Below are 18776 nucleotides of genomic sequence, written 5' to 3' on the forward strand. Positions count from 1 at the left end.
GCTGTTCGTTTCTCCTCTTTCGGTCGATACGGAGCGTCGGTGACGCTTTCATTGGTCAGGATTAATACCACGCGTGCTCTTCTGTTCGACACCCGAGTGAAGTTACGAGTGCGCCGTGAACCTCTGTAATACACGGCGCCAGAGTCGACCCGTACGCATAAAAGCGGTTAACGTCCGTTTCCTCACCGCGCCCTGCACGAGAAACCCGACAAAGCTGCTGCCGATTCATAAAAAAATCCCACACGGTTTGCATGAGGTTGTGTTAGTGAGTGGAGGGAAAACACCAGGGTGTGTGTGTGTGTGTGTGTGTGGGTGGGTGTGAGATCTAAATGTTTCTCTTTTTCTCCCACACGGTGTCTCGGGTTATTACTACGCCGCACGTGACCGTGTGCGAGTGTGCGAGACGTAGCACTGAACAGACTAGATCTAGAAGGAGCAGACGGACGAGTACCACGTGCTGCGTTCGAGTAGGGAACTTCCTCCTGATTCATTCGGATGCCCTTCTCGGTAAATTATCAGACGGAATGTTCCGGTAAACGTCTCAATTCGTCAGTAAAGGTTAGTGAGAATGTTCCAGAAGCAGCCATGCGAGCCCGGGCCATGACGCCACCTCCACCATGTTTCACAGATGGGCGCGTGCGTTTCGGACCGTGAGCGGACCCTTTCTTTCTCCGCGCTCCGGGAGACGTTCATCTTGGGTTCCAGAAAGAACGGTTCTGTATCGCGCCGTCTGTTCCAGTCTTTACGGTTCGAACGCGGGTCTCTCTCGAGTCCTCGTCGCCACGCGGTCAGTGCCGGGTCCGGCCGGTTCGATCCCGTGTTTGTTTTTTTGTTTCGTTGTTGTTTTTCCAACCCAAAAAAGGAAACGGGAAGTGGGAGTTACTGGAATACGGCGAGATAAACGTAACCAGGAAGCTGCACCTGAGACACCTGTAGTGAACGCTGTAAAATGTGGATGTGGTTAAATGAACCTTTAACTGACAGCATTTTCATAACTGCAGCACCCTGACGTGTCAATCATCCACGCCAGTGCTGCTAATACACACACACACACACACACACACACACACACACACACACACACCTGAACAGAATCCCAGCTAGACAGTTTGAAGGCTTAACCCTTTCATTCAGGAATGTTTTCTGTAGGTGGCGCAACGCAGTGTTGAAACAGAGCGATACTTCCTGCTCCCAACCCCCAGTGAATTTTACGTACACACACACACACACACACACCACACACACACACACACACAAACCTATCTCTGTCTCGCTCTCCCCCTCCCCCGACACCACCGACCTCCTACATTCAATACCTCTATTTCTGGCCTTTAGGAATCTTCAAGGCCTCGATGATAGCACTGCTTGTACAGTCCTGCCCTGTCTCCACACACACACACACACACACACACACACACACACACACACACACACACCACCCACTCGCTCCGTCTCTCACTTCTGCACACACATACACACCAAGACTTTGTACGGGTGTTTGATCGTCAGCACAGATGGCTTCACTCGGACATCGTCACTCTGCTTCCTGACGCAGAACGTTATTTACAAGCGTGACGTGGATGGAAATATTTCCAGTGGAGGGGAAAAACGGCCAAACGACAGAACCTCGCTATCGCTCTCTCTCCGTCTCCCCGTGTCTCTGTCTCTCCCCGTCTCTCTCTGTCTCTCTCTGCGTCTCTCTCCATCTCTCCCTCCCTCCCTCTCAGTCTCTCCCTCCCTCTCAGTCTCTCCGTCCCTCTCCGTCTCTCCGTCTCTCCCTCCGTCTCTCCCCCTCCCTCTCCGTCTCTCCCCGTCTCTCCCTGTCTCTCTCCCTGTCTCCCTCCCTCTCAGTCTCTCCGTCCCTCTCCGTCTCTCCTCCCGTCTCTCCCTCTCTCCGTCTCTCCCCCTCCCTCTCCGTCTCTCCCCCTCCCTCTCCGTCTCTCCCCGTCTCTCCCCGTCTCTCCCGGTCTCTCTCCATCTCTCCCTCCCTCTCAGTCTCTCCGTCCCTCTCCGTCTCTCCTCCCGTCTCTCCCTCTCTCCGTCTCTCCCTCCGTCTCTCCCCCTCCCTCCCCGTCTCTCGCCGTCTCTCCCTCCCTCCGTCTCTCCCCCTCTCTCTCCCCATCTGTCTCTCCCTCTCTCTCCCGATCTGTCTCTCCCTCTCTCTCTCCATCTGTCTCTCCATCTGTCTCTCCCTCTCTCTCTATCTCTCCGTCTCTCCATCGGTCTCTCCCTCTCTCTCCATCTCTCCCTCTCTCTCCCTCTCTCCGTCTCTCCTTCCGTCTCTCCCTCTGTCTCTCTCCGTCTCTCCCTCTGTCTCTCTCTGTCTCTCCCTCTGTCTCTCTCCGTCTCTCCCTCTGTCTCTCTCTGTCTCTCCCTCTGTCTCTCTCCGTCTCTCCCTCTGTCTCTCTCCGTCTCTCCCTCTGTCTCTCCCGCTGTCTCTCTCAGTATCTCCCGCTTTATTATTTTTGTTTAAAACCAGCACCGGAGCTCTGACACAGTTCAGTTGGGTAGCTTGTCCTTTCACACACCAGTCACACACACCAGTCACACACACCAGTCACACACACCAGTCACACACACCAGTCACACACACCCGTTCAGGTACCGTCCCTGTGCACTCTACATTGGGGGTAGATCGCAAGATGGAACCCCGGCCATGCCACAGCTAGCCGTAGCGGGGAGTCCAGGAGATCAAAATGGTCCATGCTCTCTGGGTGGGAGGGGCTTACTCTTTCTCCCCTGTCACTCACAGTGCACACACACTAGCCAATCACAGACATCTGTGACATCAAATATGCGGAAGAGAGCGGATAGAGCTTTCCTCATAGAGTGTCACGCTGCCTTGTGATGCAGCACGAGCAGCAGTTTCAAAAGTTCGTAGCTTCCATACGTCAGCAGAGAGCCGGCTGGTGGGTGAGAATGTCTGTCTCCGTCTCTCTCTCTCTCTCACCCTGTCTGTCTCTGTCTCTCTCTCTCTCTCACCCTGTCTGTCTCTCTCTCTCTCTCTCTCTCACCCTGTCTGTCTGTCTGTCTGTCTGTCTCTCTCTCTCTCTCTCTCTCTCACCCTGTCTGTCTGTCTCTGTCTCTCTCTCTCTCACTCTCTCTCTCTCTCTCACCCTGTCTGTCTCTCTCTCTCTCTCTCTCACCCTGTCTGTCTCTCTCTCTCTCTCTCTCTCTCTCACCCTGTCTGTCTGTCTGTCTGTCTCTCTTTCTCTCTCTCTCTCTCACCCTGTCTGTCTCTGTCTCTCTCTCTCTCTCTCACCCTGTCTGTCTGTCTCTCTCTCCCTCTCTCTCTCTCTCTCTCTCTCACCCTGTCTGTCTGTCTCTGTCTCTCTCTCTCTCACTCTCTCTCTCTCTCTCACCCTGTCTGTCTCTCTCTCTCTCTCTCTCACCCTGTCTGTCTCTCTCTCTCTCTCTCTCTCTCTCACCCTGTCTGTCTGTCTGTCTGTCTCTCTTTCTCTCTCTCTCTCTCACCCTGTCTGTCTCTGTCTCTCTCTCTCTCTCTCACCCTGTCTGTCTCTGTCTCTCTCTCCCTCTCTCTCTCTCTCTCTCTCTCACCCTGTCTGTCTCTGTCTCTCTCTCTCCCTCTCTCTCACCCTGTCTGTCTCTGTCTCTCTCTCTCTCTCTCTCTCACCCTGTCTGTCTCTCTCTCTCTCTCTCACCCTGTCTGTCTCTCTCTCTCTCTCTCACCCTGTCTGTCTCTCTCTCTCTCTCACCCTGTCTGTCTCTGTCTCTCTCTCTCTCTCACCCTGTCTGTCTCTGTCTCTCTCTCTCTCTCTCTCTCTCTCTCTCTCTCACCCTGTCTGTCTGTCTGTCTCTCTCTCTCTCTCTCTCACCCTGTCTGTCTGTCTGTCTCTCTCTGTCTCTCTGTGTGTGTCTCTCTCTCTCTCTCTCTCTCTCTCTCTCTCACCCTGTCTGTCTCTGTCTGTCTCTCTCTCTCTCTCTCTCACCCTGTCTGTCTCTCTCTCTCTCTCTCTCACCCTGTCTGTCTGTCTGTCTCTCTCTGTCTCTCTCTGTGTGTGTGTGTGTGTGTGTGTGTGTGTGTGTGTGTGTCTGTCTGTCTGTCTGTCTGTCTGTCTGTCTCTCTCTCTCTCTCACCCCCTGTCTGTCTCTGTCTGAAATGAAACGATATGATATCAGCTGTCTGAATACGTAGCTTCAAAAACTGGACTTGGTTACATTTTCATAAAAATCGGTCGTACCCTGATATGAAAAAAGAAACGAAACCCTGATTGTAATCAGCAGAATACATGTTTTTCAAATCATCATCATCTCTACGGAAACAGGAGAGCTCGTAGAGAACGTCTGAACAAACCCGGGCTTCTTCAGAAGTGTCCGAGACTCGTGCAGAAACTGGAAAACCGCCACGTCTTCACACAAAGACACTGATCAGAGTCGTGCACGTGCTGTGTGTGTGTGTGTGTGTGTGTGTGTGTGTGTGTGTGTGTGTGTGTGTGTGTGTGTCGCTTAAACAGGAAAACCACAGCCTCATTCACAGCACCTTAACCATTTCCTGCGTTTTTAAAATGTGTATCGTTTTATTCGCTGCCGTGTCCGTCATGAGGGATAAACGAGGCCATTCCATCCTCTCTCTGTCTCTGTCTCGCTCTCTCTGTGTGCGTGTCTCGCTCTCACCCTGTCTCGCTCTCACCCTGTCTCTCTCTCACCCTGTCTCTCTCTCACCCTGTCTCTCTCTCTCTTTCTCTCACCCTGTCTCTGTCTCTAACCCTGTCTCTCTCTCTCTGTGTCTCTAACCCTGTCTCTCTCTCTCTCTCTGTGTCTCTAACCCTGTCTCTCTCTCTCTCTCTGTGTCTCTAACCCTGTCTCTCTCTCTCTGTGTCTCTAACCCTGTCTCTTTCTCTCGGTCTCTAACCCTGTCTCTCTCTCTCTCTGTGTCTCTAACCCTGTCTCTCTCTCTCTGTGTCTCTAACCCCGTCTCTTTCTCTCTGTCTCCAACCCTGTCTCTCTCTCTCTGTGTGTCTCTAACCCTGTCTCTCTCTCTCTCTGTGTCTCTAACCCTGTCTCTCTCTCTCTCTCTGTGTCTCTAACCCTGTCTCTCTCTCTCTCTCTGTGTCTCTAACCCTGTCTCTTTCTCTCGGTCTCTAACCCTGTCTCTCTCTCTCTCTGTGTCTCTAACCCTGTCTCTTTCTCTCGGTCTCTAACCCTGTCTCTCTCTCTCTGTGTCTCTAACCCTGTCTCTCTCTCTCTCTCTGTGTCTCTAACCCTGTCTCTCTCTCTCTCTCTGTGTCTCTAACCCTGTCTCTTTCTCTCGGTCTCTAACCCTGTCTCTCTCTCTCTCTGTGTCTCTAACCCCGTCTCTCTCTCTGTCTCTAACCCCGTCTCTCTCTCTGTCTCTAACCCTGTCTCTCTCTCTCTGTGTCTCTAACCCTGTCTCTCTCTCTCTGTGTCTCTAACCCTGTCTCTCTCTCTGTCTCTAACCCTGTCTCTCTCTCTCTGTGTCTCTAACCCTGTCTCTCTCTCTGTCTCTAACCCTGTCTCTTTCTCTCTGTCTCTAACCCTGTCTCTTTCTCTGTCTCTAACCCTGTCTCTCTCTCTCTCTGTGCCTCTAACCCTGTCTCTCTCTCTCTGTGTCTCTAACCCTGTCTCTCTCTCTCTGTCTCTAACCCTGTCTCTTTCTCTGTCTCTAACCCTGTCTCTCTCTCTCTCTGTGCCTCTAACCCTGTCTCTCTCTCTCTGTGTCTCTAACCCTGTCTCTTTCTCTCTGTCTCTAACCCTGTCTCTCTTTCTGTGTGTCTCTAACCCTGTCTCTCTCTCTCTGTCTCTAACCCTGTCTCTTTCTCTCTGTCTCTAACCCTGTCTCTCTTTCTGTGTGTCTCTAACCCTGTCTCTCTCTCTCTGTGTCTCTAACCCTGTCTCTTTCTCTCTGTCTCTAACCCTGTCTCTTTCTCTCTGTCTCTAACCCTGTCTCTCTCTCTCTGTGTGTCTCTAACCCTGTCTCTCACTCTGTGTCTCTAACCCTGTCTCTCTCTCTCTCTCTGTGTCTCTAACCCTGTCTCTCTCTCTGTGTCTCTAACCCTGTCTCTCACTCTGTGTCTCTAACCCTGTCTCTCTCTCTCTCTTTGCCTCTAACCCTGTCTCTCTCTCTCTCTGTGCCTCTAACCCTGTCTCTCTCTCTCTGTGCCTCTAACCCTGTCTCTCTCTCTCTGTGCCTCTAACCCTGTCTCTCTCTCTGTCTCTAACCCTGGCTCTCTCTCTCTGTGTCTCTAACCCTGTCTCTCTCTCTCTGTGTCTCTAACCCTGTCTCTTTCTCTCTGTCTCTAACCCTCTCTCTCTCTCTCTCTCTCTCTCTCTCTCTCTCTCTCTCTCTCTCTCTCTGTGTGTCTCTAACCCTGTCTCTTTCTCTCTGTCTCTAACCCTGTCTCTTTCTCTGTCTCTAACCCTGTCTCTCTCTCTCTCTGTGCCTCTAACCCTGTCTCTCTCTCTCTGTGTCTCTAACCCTGTCTCTTTCTCTCTGTCTCTAACCCTGTCTCTCTTTCTGTGTGTCTCTAACCCTGTCTCTCTCTCTCTGTGTCTCTAACCCTGTCTCTTTCTCTCTGTCTCTAACCCTGTCTCTCTTTCTGTGTGTCTCTAACCCTGTCTCTCTCTCTCTGTGTCTCTAACCCTGTCTCTTTCTCTCTGTCTCTAACCCTGTCTCTTTCTCTCTGTCTCTAACCCTGTCTCTCTCTCTCTGTGTGTCTCTAACCCTGTCTCTCACTCTGTGTCTCTAACCCTGTCTCTCTCTCTCTCTCTGTGTCTCTAACCCTGTCTCTCTCTCTCTGTGTCTCTAACCCTGTCTCTCACTCTGTGTCTCTAACCCTGTCTCTCTCTCTCTCTTTGCCTCTAACCCTGTCTCTCTCTCTCTCTGTGCCTCTAACCCTGTCTCTCTCTCTCTCTCTGTGCCTCTAACCCTGTCTCTCTCTCTCTGTGCCTCTAACCCTGTCTCTCTCTCTGTCTCTAACCCTGGCTCTCTCTCTCTCTGTGTCTCTAACCCTGTCTCTTTCTCTCTGTCTCTAACCCTGTCTCTCTCTCTGTGTGTCTCTAACCCTGTCTCTCTCTCTCTGTGTCTCTAACCCTGTCTCTTTCTCTCTGTCTCTAACCCTGTCTCTCTCACTCTGTCTCTAACCCTGTCTCTCTCTCTCTGTGTCTCTAACCCTGTCTCTTTCTCTCTGTCTCTAACCCTGTCTCTCTCACTCTGTGTCTCTCACTCTGTGTCTCTAACCCTGTCTCTCTCTCTCTCTGTGCCTCTAACCCTGTCTCTCTCTCTCTGTGTCTCTAACCCTGTCTCTTTCTCTCTGTCTCTAACCCTGTCTCTCTCTCTGTGTGTCTCTAACCCTGTCTCTCTGTCTCTGTGTCTCTAACCCTGTCTCTCTCACTCTGTGTCTCTAACCCTGTCTCTCTCTCTCTCTGTGCCTCTAACCCTGTCTCTCTCTCTCTGTGTCTCTAACCCTGTCTCTCTCTCTCTGTGTCTCTAACCCTGTCTCTTTCTCTCTGTCTCTAACCCTGTCTCTCTCTCTGTGTGTCTCTAACCCTGTCTCTCTCTCTCTGTGTCTCTAACCCTGTCTCTTTCTCTCTGTCTCTAACCCTGTCTCTCTCTCTCTGTGTCTCTAACCCTGTCTCTCTCTCTCTGTGTCTCTAACCCTGTCTCTCTCTCTCTGTGTCTCTAACCCTGTCTCTCTCACTCTGTGTCTCTAACCCTGTCTCTCTCTCACTCTGTGTCTCTATCCCTGTCTCTCTCTCTCTGTGTCTCTAACCCTGTCTCTCTCTCTCTGTGTCTCTAACCCTGTCTCTTTCTCTCTGTCTCTAACCCTGTCTCTCTCTCTCTCTGTGTCTCTAACCCTGTCTCTTTCTCTGTCTCTAACCCTCTCTCTCTCTCTCTCTGTGCCTCTAACCCTGTCTCTCTCTCTCTCTGTGCCTCTAACCCTGTCTCTCTCTCTCTCTGTGTCTCTAACCCTGTCTCTTTCTCTCTGTCTCGAACCCTGTCTCTCTCTCTCTCTGTGTCTCTAACCCTGTCTCTTTCTCTCTGTCTCTAACCCTGTCTCTCTCTCTCTCTGCGTCTCTAACCCTGTCTCTCTCTCTCTCTCTCTGTGTGTCTCTAACCCTGTCTCTCTCTCTCTCTCTGTGTCTCTAACCCTGTCTCTCACTCTCTCTGTGTCTCTAACCCTGTCTCTTTCTCTCTCTGTGTCTCTAACCCTGTCTCTTTCTCTCTGTCTCTAACCCTGTCTCTCTCTCTCTCTGCGTCTCTAACCCTGTCTCTTTCTCTCTGTCTCCAACCCTGTCTCTCTCTCTCTGTGTCTCTAACCCTGTCTCTCTCTCTGTGTCTCTAACCCTGTCTCTCTCTCTCTCTGTGTCTCTAACCCTGTCTCTCTCTCTCTCTGTGTCTCTAACCCTGTCTCTCTCTCTAACCCTGTCTCTCTCTCTCTCTGTGTCTCTAACCCTGTCTCTCTCTCTCTCTGTGTCTCTAACCCTGTCTCTCTCTCTGTGTCTCTAACCCTGTCTCTCTCTCTCTGTGTCTCTAAACCTGTCTCTCTCTCCCTGTCTCTTTCTCTCCGTCTCTTTCTCTCTCTGTCTGTCTCTCTCTCTGTCTCTAACCCTGTCTCTTTCTCTCTCTCTCTCTCTCTCTCTCTCTCTCTCTCTCTCTCTCTCTCTGTCTCTTTCTCTCTCTGGCTGTCTGTCTGTCTCTCTCTCTGTCTCTAACCCTGTCTCTAAACTTGTCTCTCTCTCTCTGTCTCTTTCTCTCCGTCTCTAACCCTGTCTCTCTCTCTGTGTCTCTAACCCTGTCTCTCTCTCTCTCTGTGTCTCTAACCCTGTCTCTCTCTCTCTCTGTGTCTCTAACCCTGTCTCTCTCTCTGTGTCTCTAACCCTGTCTCTCTCTCTGTGTCTCTAACCCTGTCTCTCTCTCTCTGTGTCTCTAAACCTGTCTCTCTCTCCCTGTCTCTTTCTCTCCGTCTCTTTCTCTCTCTGTCTGTCTCTCTCTCTGTCTCTAACCCTGTCTCTTTCTCTCTCTCTCTCTCTCTCTCTCTGTCTCTCTCTCTCTCTGTCTCTTTCTCTCTCTGGCTGTCTGTCTGTCTCTCTCTCTGTCTCTAACCCTGTCTCTAAACCTGTCTCTCTCTCTCCCTGTCTCTCTATCTCTCGGCCTCTCTTTCTCTCACCCTGTCTTTCTCTCTGTCTCTCTCTAAACCTGTCTCTCTCTCCCTGTCTCTTTCTCTCTCTCTCTCTCCCTGTCTCTCTCTCTCCCTGTCTCTCTTTCTCTCACCCTGTCTTTCTCTCTGTCTCTCTCTAAACCTGTCTCTCTCTCCCTGTCTTTCTCTCTCTGTCTGTCTGTCTCTCTCTCTGTCTGTAACCCTGTCTCTTTCTCTCTCTCTCTCACTCCCTGTCTCTCTCTCTCTCTCTGTCTCTTTCTTTCTCTCTCTGGCTGTCTGTCTGTCTCTCTCTCTGTCTCTAACCCTGTCTCTAAACCTGTCTCTCTCTCTCCCTGTCTCTCTATCTCTCGGTCTCTCTTTCTCTCACCCTGTCTTTCTCTCTGTCTCTAACCCTGTCTCTTTCTCTCTGTCTCTCTATCTCTCTCTAACCCCGTCTGTCTGGCTCTCTGTCTGTCTGTCTCTCCTATCGATAAATAAGCCTTATCGATCCTCCCCGCTGAGTCAGCTCGCTGTGTTACTACGGAAACGCTTACATTATGCAACATCCATTCGCTCCTTCTAGAAACAAACAGGAGTTGGAGGAGGAGCCGACGATGATGAGGACGATGATGCAATGTAACCTGGTTTCTATAGTAACGACTGTTTTACTTCGAATTTACCGAAGGACTCGACAGGAACCGACTTGTTTCGCAGACGTCCCGCAGCATTAGAGAGTAGCCGTAAATGGAAAAGAAAAGAAAAAAAAGCACGACGTGACGCTGTTTAATAAACAGCTGTGGTGCAAGAGGAATAAAACACTCCAGCATCACAGAAATGGTGCATTACACACCATATCCAGGGGAAATAATAATAATAATAAAAACACTTCAGCAATCACATTCCATCACGTTAATCATAGGAGGAACCCGGGAATGACAGGAATTATTCAAATATTAGATAGTTCGACATTATTATTATTATTATTATTATTATTATTATTATTACTATTCTAGATATTAGATAGTAATTGCAGAAAGGGAGTTTGGGATCGCAGAACTTCACATCCTGTGAAACAGTCATAGCTCAGCCTGGGAAAAAATAAAGTCATGCGCATTATTAAAAGCAGAATAAAAGAAAATCTGTTTCTCAAAACTCACACACACACACACACACACACACACACACACACACACACACACACACACACGGTGTTGAGTAAACACTGCACTCGTTCTCCAATTAAAACCCTATTAATCACTCCAGTGGTTTTTTTTTTTTTTTTTTTTTTGGGGGGGGGGGGGGGGGGGGTAGCTAGCACTGTTACTAACACCACAGGGAGCGCCTCAGGACCCCGGTGACACACAGGAGATTATAGAGGTCAGGTGAATGTCCCACACACACACACACACACACACACACACACACACACACACACCTATTATATTTTTAGAAATACTTTTAAATGTTTTTTAAATTAATAATTTTTTTTATTTTTCCATTTATACTCCATTATGTAATTAATTAATGAATATATTATTATTAGATTCCATTTGTTTGCTTGTAGTTTAGTTGTCATGCTCTTGTTGAAAACTGCATTAAAAAATATTTAAGAAACAATTTGACATTTTCAAACAACAAAAAAAGCGTGTAACCGCTGTGTGTAACGTTGTGTGTAACCGCTGTGTGTAACGTTGTGTGTAACCGCTGTGCGTAAACGTTGTGTGTAACCGCTGTGTGTAACGTTGTGTGTAACCGCTGTGCGTAAACGTTGTGTGTAACCGCTGTGTGTAACGTTGTGTGTAACCGCTGTGCGTAAACGTTGTGTGTAACCGCTGTGTGTAACGTTGTGTGTAACCGCTGTGTGTAACCGCTGTGTGTAACCGCTGTGTGTAACCGCTGTGTGTAACGTTGTGTGTAAATGTGTGTAACCGCTGTGTGTAAACGTTGTGTGTAACCGCTGTGTGTAAATGCTGTGTGTAACCGCTGTGTGTAACGTTGTGTGTAAACGTTGTGTGTAACGTTGTGTGTAACGCTGTGTGTACATGCTGTGTGTAACCGCTGTGTGTAAACGTTGTGTGTAACCGCTGTGTGTAACGCTGTGTGTAAACGTTGTGTGTAACGTTGTGTGTAACGCTGTGTGTAAACGTTGTGTGTAACCGCTGTGTGTAAATGCTGTGTGTAACCGCTGTGTGTAAACGTTGTGTGTAACCGCTGTGTGTAACGTTGTGTGTAACCGCTGTGTGTAACGTTGTGTGTAAATGTGTGTAACCGCTGTGTGTAACGTTGTGTGTAACCGCTGTGTGTAACGTTGTGTGTAACCGCTGTGTGTAACCGCTGTGTGTAAATGTTGTGTGTAAATGTGTGTAACCGCTGTGTGTAAACGTTGTGTGTAACTGCTGTGTGTAAATGTTGTGTGTAACCGCTGTGTGTAACGTTGTGTGTAAACGTTGTGTGTAACCGCTGTGTGTAAACGTTGTGTGTAACTGCTGTGTGTAAATGTTGTGTGTAACCGATGTGTGTAAACGTTGTGTGTAACCGCTGTGTGTAACCGCTGTGTGTAACCGCTGTGTGTAAACGTTGTGTGTAACGCTGTGTGTAAATGTTGTGTGTAACCGATGTGTGTAAACGTTGTGTGTAACCGCTGTGTGTAACCGCTGTGTGTAACCGATGTGTGTAAACGTTGTGTGTAAATGTTGTGTGTAACCGCTGTGTGTAACCGCTGTGTGTAACCGCTGTGTGTAACGTTTCCTGTAAGCAGATGTTTAGGAAGGAGTCTCCAGTGTCAGAGCTTTGTAAGGCTGGAGAGGGGACGTTTAGAGCCACTATGACGCGAGAGACTTGTTTTGTGGACGTTCTGTAACCATCAGTGGATAAAAAGTACAGCGTGTTCTTCACAGGGCTGTGGTGTAACAGGAAGAGGAATAAAAGACTCCAGGACGTGCTGTTATTTGAAAATAAGGAACATAAACAACACCGATGTGAACGTTGTGGATTATTTTCCCGGACCCGCACGGGCGGTGTTTTATTCCTCACTTAATGCCGCTTAATTAAACGGCCTCGGAGCCAGACGAGCCATCTGTTTGTCCCGGACGTCCTCGTAATCGCATTTATCCAGCAGCGTGCGCAGATCTCCTGCGTGACCGTCTCTATAGCGACAGCTAGCCCACAAGGACTTGTACACGACGGCACGGCGACTGAAATGAACGCGTGGAACCGTTCACGTGGTGTAAATCCGTTTATCGCACGTCGACCAGCTGCACGCTCTCACGCGTGCCGGAGTTCACAGCGACGCCTTCGTGACGTTTTTAACCGCGCGGCGCTGTCTCGGTTTCACTTCCTCGGCTGGCGGCGCGACGATGATGGCGCGCTCGGAGGAGACGAGGCTTCGGCGGGAGTGTGTGCTGGCACACATCCAGAACAGGAGTCATGTTCGGCCAGCGATCTCCCCGAACACACACACACACACACACACGTTTACTTACGGTTTGAAAATGAGTGTTACGCTCGTTGCCAGGGAATTCCTGCGGAGGTCTACACTGTGTTTTAACACCACTCCAACACACACACACGCCTCCTGGGAACTGTCAAAACTGGTCTCTACACACCCTGGGGTCTGGCCAGGCGCTGCTGAGATTCAGCCAGGAGCATGGGAAAAAACACACACACACACACACACACTCAGAGCGCGAGTGCAAAGTGAAAGCGTGACGTACGAGCTCTGGCTTGATGCCAGCGCACACTTCCAGGGTTTTTCTTTCTCCCCACAGCTGACAGTGGGAGTGACTCAGCCGTGACTCAGACCTCCGCAGGCTCTGTGGGATTAGTGCGCACGCCGCTTGGCCCGACTCCAGCTCTCGAACAGCCGACCGAACAGCGTTCGAGCTGTCAGCAGCGGGCACTCGCATTACTCCGTGTACAATGCTTTCTAGAGAGAAACGTGCGTTTCAGAAAGAGACAGAGAGAGGAAGAGAGAGAGAGAGAGAGAGAGAGAAACAGACAGAGAGAGAAAAATAGAGAGAGCGCGAGAGAGAGACAGACAGAGAGAGAAAAATAGAGAGAGCGCGAGAGAGAGAGACAGACAGAGAGAGAAAAATAGAGAGAGCGCGAGAGAGAGAGACAGACAGAGAGAGAAAAATAGAGAGCAAGATAGAGACAGAGAGAGAGAGCGAGAGAAAAATAGAGAGAACAAGAGAGAGACAGGCAGAGAGAGACAGAGAGAGAGAGAAAGAGAGACAGACAGAGAGAGAAAGAGAGACAGAGAGAGAGAAAGAGAGTGTGTGTGTGTGTGTGTGTGAGAAGAGAGAGAGAGTATTCTGTGTCGAGCTGTGCTGCTGATTTTCATAAATCAGAGCTTTATGACTGGAAACTGAGCAGAAGGAAACGTACAGAGCAGACAGCACGAGCGCATTCCGTCACGTGAAAAAGGTGAAGAAAAAAAACACCACCACAAACAGAAGTGTCGCACATCATGAAGCGAACGGACGCCGCCGAGTTCGGTCCATATTTCAAATCTAAAAAAAAAATAAAAAAAAAAGTTCATATCGACAGACTTCTGGATAACCCAGCGTTACCGCTAACGCGAGGAGGAGTCGGTTCAGGCTGCAGTGTTCAGACAGTTTGACTCGAACCCTGGCGCGTTCTCCGCCTCGTTACGCAGGTGAGAAAAAAAATCCCCGTCAGGCGTTGACCGAAACGCCAAACGACCCGAGAGCGTGAGAGAGAAGAGGCCTCGATTCACTTCCGAGTGAAACTCGATTACAACCGGAAAGGTGTTCGATTCCGAATCGACTCGCCCGCAGGAAGTGAATCAAACACGCCGAAAGGGTTTTTTTTTGTAGATGAGATGCGTTAAACTGAACCGAAGGACAGCACTAGAGAAACTGGAGATTCTGATCAGCGAACAATTCGAGAAAATTAACTCTAGATGCGATTCACAAAAGCTTTGAAACGAGTTGATTCAGGGTTCTCCGGCCATATCTCTGACCGACGAATCAGCAAGTTCTACACGTATCTTTACACGCTTCCTCAAACGACGTTTTTTTTGTGTTTGGTTCACTTCTTAAATCACATACGATGTGAAACCGAACAGCAACGAAACGAAAGAATCAACTTCAATCTGATTCGGACTCGAAATAAACAGGCGTGTAAGCACCGTTAGTTTATATCGTGCCCTTCCTCAAGGACGCTCCACACTTTGGCAGTTTAGGACACACCATATTTGCCTTCAGTTTTGGAATTCTTTTATGATTCTTTACACAAAAGATGGGAAAAGGGCTTTCGTGGAAAGTCGTTCCTACCTGTTTGAAGTGTTCGTCGTAGCCCCAGTCGGCCTGTCCGTTTGGAGATGTGGCGGTTTGCGGACCAGCAGGTGAAAGGTCGTCCTCCGGCTCCTCTTTGACCCTGACGGGAGATGAGTCGTCTCTCGCTACTGCAGTGCCAGAAGCGTAGCCGGTAAACTGCCTAGCCATGGTGCTCTGCTGCAGCGCCAGCGTCTGCTTGCGCAAAAACTCCAGCCCGCTCACTGGGCCGTCCTCCTCGTCTTCGTCGCTGCCGTCATCGGCCACCGGTTCCTCTTCGTCATCGTTTTCGGCATCGACATCGTCGTCGTCGTCGCCCGAGTCCCTGCCCCGAGCGACTTCGTCCAGGGCAACCCCGTGCACCTGGGCTTTACCGCTGTTTCCCAGTGCCGAGACTCGAGCCGCCGCCAGGATGGCATGCTGAGCAGCCACTTGCTGAGCGTACATCAGATGAGCGTCGCGCAAGCGCCGTTCCTTACGCTCCATCTCCAAACGCGCCTGCTGCTGCCGCTGCAAATGCTCCATCACGGCTTCGAGCTTCACCCCCGCTGCACCTCCCTGAGGGTAAACGCTGCCTCCTAAACTGCTCTCCTGAGACAGAGAAAGAAAGAGAGACAGGAGGAGGAGGGGGGGAGGAAGTAACAAAGTCGTCAATGACCTGCCATAAACATGCAACTCTAATTACATCTCAGAAGCGCTGAAGCTTCCCGTGAAACTAAATCCCTTTTAAAACCCAATCGTCAGAACGACACGACATCTCTCGCTTCTCAGCACGGTCGCTCGTAGCATTATCCCTCGCTTCCCAAACAATCAAAGCGGCTGGATATTTCTCCGTCTTCCATCTATAATGCATTGCTGAGTGCACGGAATCGATATCTCAGCCCGGAGCTATTCTCTCTGAAATAATGCATGAGCCAGCACAAGGCCTTTTCTAGGTGTAATTGTGCGTCAGGGCTTCGACAGACCGGGGGCCAATAAATTATACGGCCGCCTTTGATCTCCAATTAACAATCGGTCTGTGAAGATTAGGGTTACGCTACAAGCAACAGGAAGTGCGAAAACATTTGAACTAAAACATTTCCAGGTTTAAAAATAATAGCAATAATAATAATAATAATAATAATAATAATAATAATAATAATAAAAAGGCCTGAGTCAATTGTAGTGATTCGAGTGCACTGTAGGGGACGTGATGTGTTCATCATCACACTTACAGAGGACTAGGGTGAGGTTTGGGTTAAAGGGAGGTCTCAAAATATGAAGACAAGCCAGCGCTCAATAAAGACTGAAAACAAAATGAGCTGATGATTTTGAAATAAACAAATCCATAAACCTTATAACCATTAACTGCAATGATCATAATTATCATAGGCAGTCTGGTCCATCCTGTGGAGAAGAAATATGCAAAATATACACCTTCATGTGCTTCTTTTTGAAAATATATACACATTTATAAATAGGTCTATGAAATGATGTGATTATACATATATACACACACACACACACACACACACACACACACACACACACACATCATTTCTGGTTGAATAATTCAAATGAAAACTTTCAGAAACCTCCAAAACCGCGCGCATACTAAAGCACCATAGACATACACAGAGCGCTCGCGCACTGTTTTGTCACATTCTTTAGTAGGCTAGTATGCAACGTAGTCATGGCGACGCGCGAGAACGCGACTGTTGGTCACGTAGCCTACTATGTTTACATCGATACTATTTAGTACGCTTATACACGGTTACAGCAAGAGATATAGAGGCTGTACTTAAATGGGAAATAATTAGATATTTTTTATTTTTACTTTTTAAAAAAAATAATAACCGTTTAACTTGATAATTTACACTAATGTGTTGATTAGAAGTATAATAATAATAATAATAATAATAATAATAATCATCTACACAGTATATGAGAAGTGCAGGCTCACGAGACCTCCAGAGCTGGCCCCGAGACGACGCTGTAGATCATTCAGGAGCACACAGGGAGGTGTCAGACCCTCTTGGAGAGGGTTTAGTAATGTTCAAGTCACTCACCATTTGAGTCTTGTCGCTGCTGGAGTTGTCCACCATCCCTTCGGCTCTTCGCCCTGTTCCTCGCGCGCTTCACTTTCTCAAGCGCTCTCGCCGCACGCGCATGCAACTTATCCACTGACCTGGATCAAGAATTATTTACAAACAACAACAAAAACCCTGACTACCTATGGTAAACAGCTAACGAACTCCACTGGGACGCCAGAAAACCAAGTTTAACGTGACGCAAGAGGACGGAAACGTGAAAACCTCAACCACATAATCTCCTAACGCCTGTAGCGCTCAGGCTGTGACTCGCGCTTGCATTAACACACGGCTCCTCCTTCTCTACACAAACCACGCCCCTTCACCAAAGCACCGCCTGTATACTACATAACCACGCCCATTGCACTGCCCTGATAAGCGCACACTCACGAGTTCAGCAGTTCATTTTGTTTTACAGCAATTTTTGATAGGAACTATTAACAGCTAACGTGTCTAAATAATCAGTGAATGATTTTATTGTGTGCTGTACTCTAATCTGAGATATTAAACAAAGAAGGTCTTCTTTTTTTTTTTTTAATCATAAGGCTGTAATATTATCGCATGATTTAAGACCATAGCTCTCACACTGGGAAGAAAAAAAAAAAAAGAGAATGAGAATATATTGAGGTAAGGGATACTCAGGGGATTATCGATTTTATAACAAATTAAATAATAATAATAATAATAATAATAATAAAGAGAATATACTGGGGTTCAGGGATACCCATACTCAGGGGGATCAGTGATTTATTATAATTTTTTAATTCAAGAAATTCAGGATTTTTCAACAAGTTTCACTGGCTTCATAATAAAGAGGGGGGAAAAAAACAACAAAACATTTTGGGGTCTTGGGATGCCCAGGGGCTCAGTGATATTTTTTACATTCAGAAAGAAAAAAAAAAAAAATAAATAATAATAATAATAATAATAATAATAATAATAATAATAATAATAAATAGTTAAATGCAAGCTTACTGGTTTCATAATAAAAGGAAAACACTACTACTACTACTACTACTACTAATAATAATAATAACAATAATAATAATAATAGTAAGGTTAGCATTTTTTCCACTCAGGAAAAGTTAAACCAAGCATGCTGATTTTACAGTAAGATATACAATTTAAAAATTACAAATATATATTATATTGTATTATTAAGGGACACCCATGTGGTCTAAGATTGTTTTGTTCTTTTAGTTCAACATGTTTAATTTAGGACTGGCACCCTGTCCAGGGTGTACCCCGCGGGCCTTGTGCCCGATGCTCCCTGGGATAGGCTCCAGATTCCCCGTGACCCTGAAAAGGATAAGCGGTAGAAGATGGATGGATGGATGGATGGATGGATGTTTAATTTAGTTAACTAATTTAAAATGTTTAATTTAGTTCAATCAAATATTTAAATAATAAATTGGGACCTGAGGAAATCTAGAGTCAGTAATGTTTTTTTTTGTTTGTTTTTTTAAAGTGACATTACAGTAACACAAACTACAAGCTCCATCAAAGCTGGCAGAGTAATTAAATCATTCTCTTTCTAAAATGACGTGACTCGTTACTTTAACTTAAGTGCTTTAATCGAAATCTAATTAAAATGAACAAAAATCAAGTGTAAAGAATGTAAACATTATTAATATATATATATATATATATATATATATATATATATATATATATATATATATATATATATTTAAAGTAAAGTAGTGTACGAGGTTGGGGATTTAAAAAAAATAAAATAAATAAACATAAGGGATGACAAGCATTAATGGCTTCAAGAAATAAATTTGATGGTACTTAGTTATGTAATGTATACAGTATTAAAAGAAATAATAAAAAAGATAAGCTCCAAATAAACACCCTTTAGAAAGTGAGTACCCTTCCTTGAGAATCCATTTTTATAAGGAGGTGGAAACAGTGATGAGACCACACACAGCACATACAAAGAAATTAATAAACAAATTAATTGAGTTATTTAAAATAAATAAATAAATAATTATGTATATTTTATATATATCAATCACCAAGAACATTTAATCTCAGTGTTGCATTTTGTCCGTCTTGGGCTCCAGCAGACGCGAATGGTATCCATCTCCAGTTTGCTATTAATCCCAGATTATAATCTCGGGTAATAAGCACCGTGACAGTATAATTAGATCTAAAAATGAACGGCGTTGCTAATTGGAAACAGACAGAGCACAGTTTCATAGTTCATGAAACAGGCACAGCACACACAGAACTTCAGGATAATAATAATAATAATAATAATGGAAAAATAATAATGATAATAATCA

The 18776-nt window shown here is 47.1% G+C and overlaps 1 protein-coding gene across 2 annotated transcripts in view; it reads right to left on the bottom strand.

Moving 5' to 3' along the window:
• Positions 1-16795, bottom strand: part of LOC108264089 (AT-rich interactive domain-containing protein 3B) — a 69381-nt gene extending 52586 nt beyond the window's left edge. The window contains exons 1-2 of one of the 2 annotated variants that reach the window (XM_047155252.2): positions 16465-16795; positions 14417-15007 (exon numbers count right to left, since the gene is read on the bottom strand). In XM_047155252.2, coding sequence (XP_047011208.1) covers positions 14417-15007; positions 16465-16500 — 627 coding nt within the window. In that variant the 5' untranslated portion in view covers positions 16501-16795. The remainder of the gene's footprint in view (positions 1-14416; positions 15008-16464) is intronic. The other variant, XM_047155250.2, reaches the window with a different exon arrangement.
• Positions 16796-18776: the final 1981 nt, after the last annotated feature.

This window comes from Ictalurus punctatus, chromosome 4 (genome assembly GCF_001660625.3).
Source record: "Ictalurus punctatus breed USDA103 chromosome 4, Coco_2.0, whole genome shotgun sequence".
Classification (NCBI taxonomy): domain Eukaryota; kingdom Metazoa; phylum Chordata; class Actinopteri; order Siluriformes; family Ictaluridae; genus Ictalurus; species Ictalurus punctatus.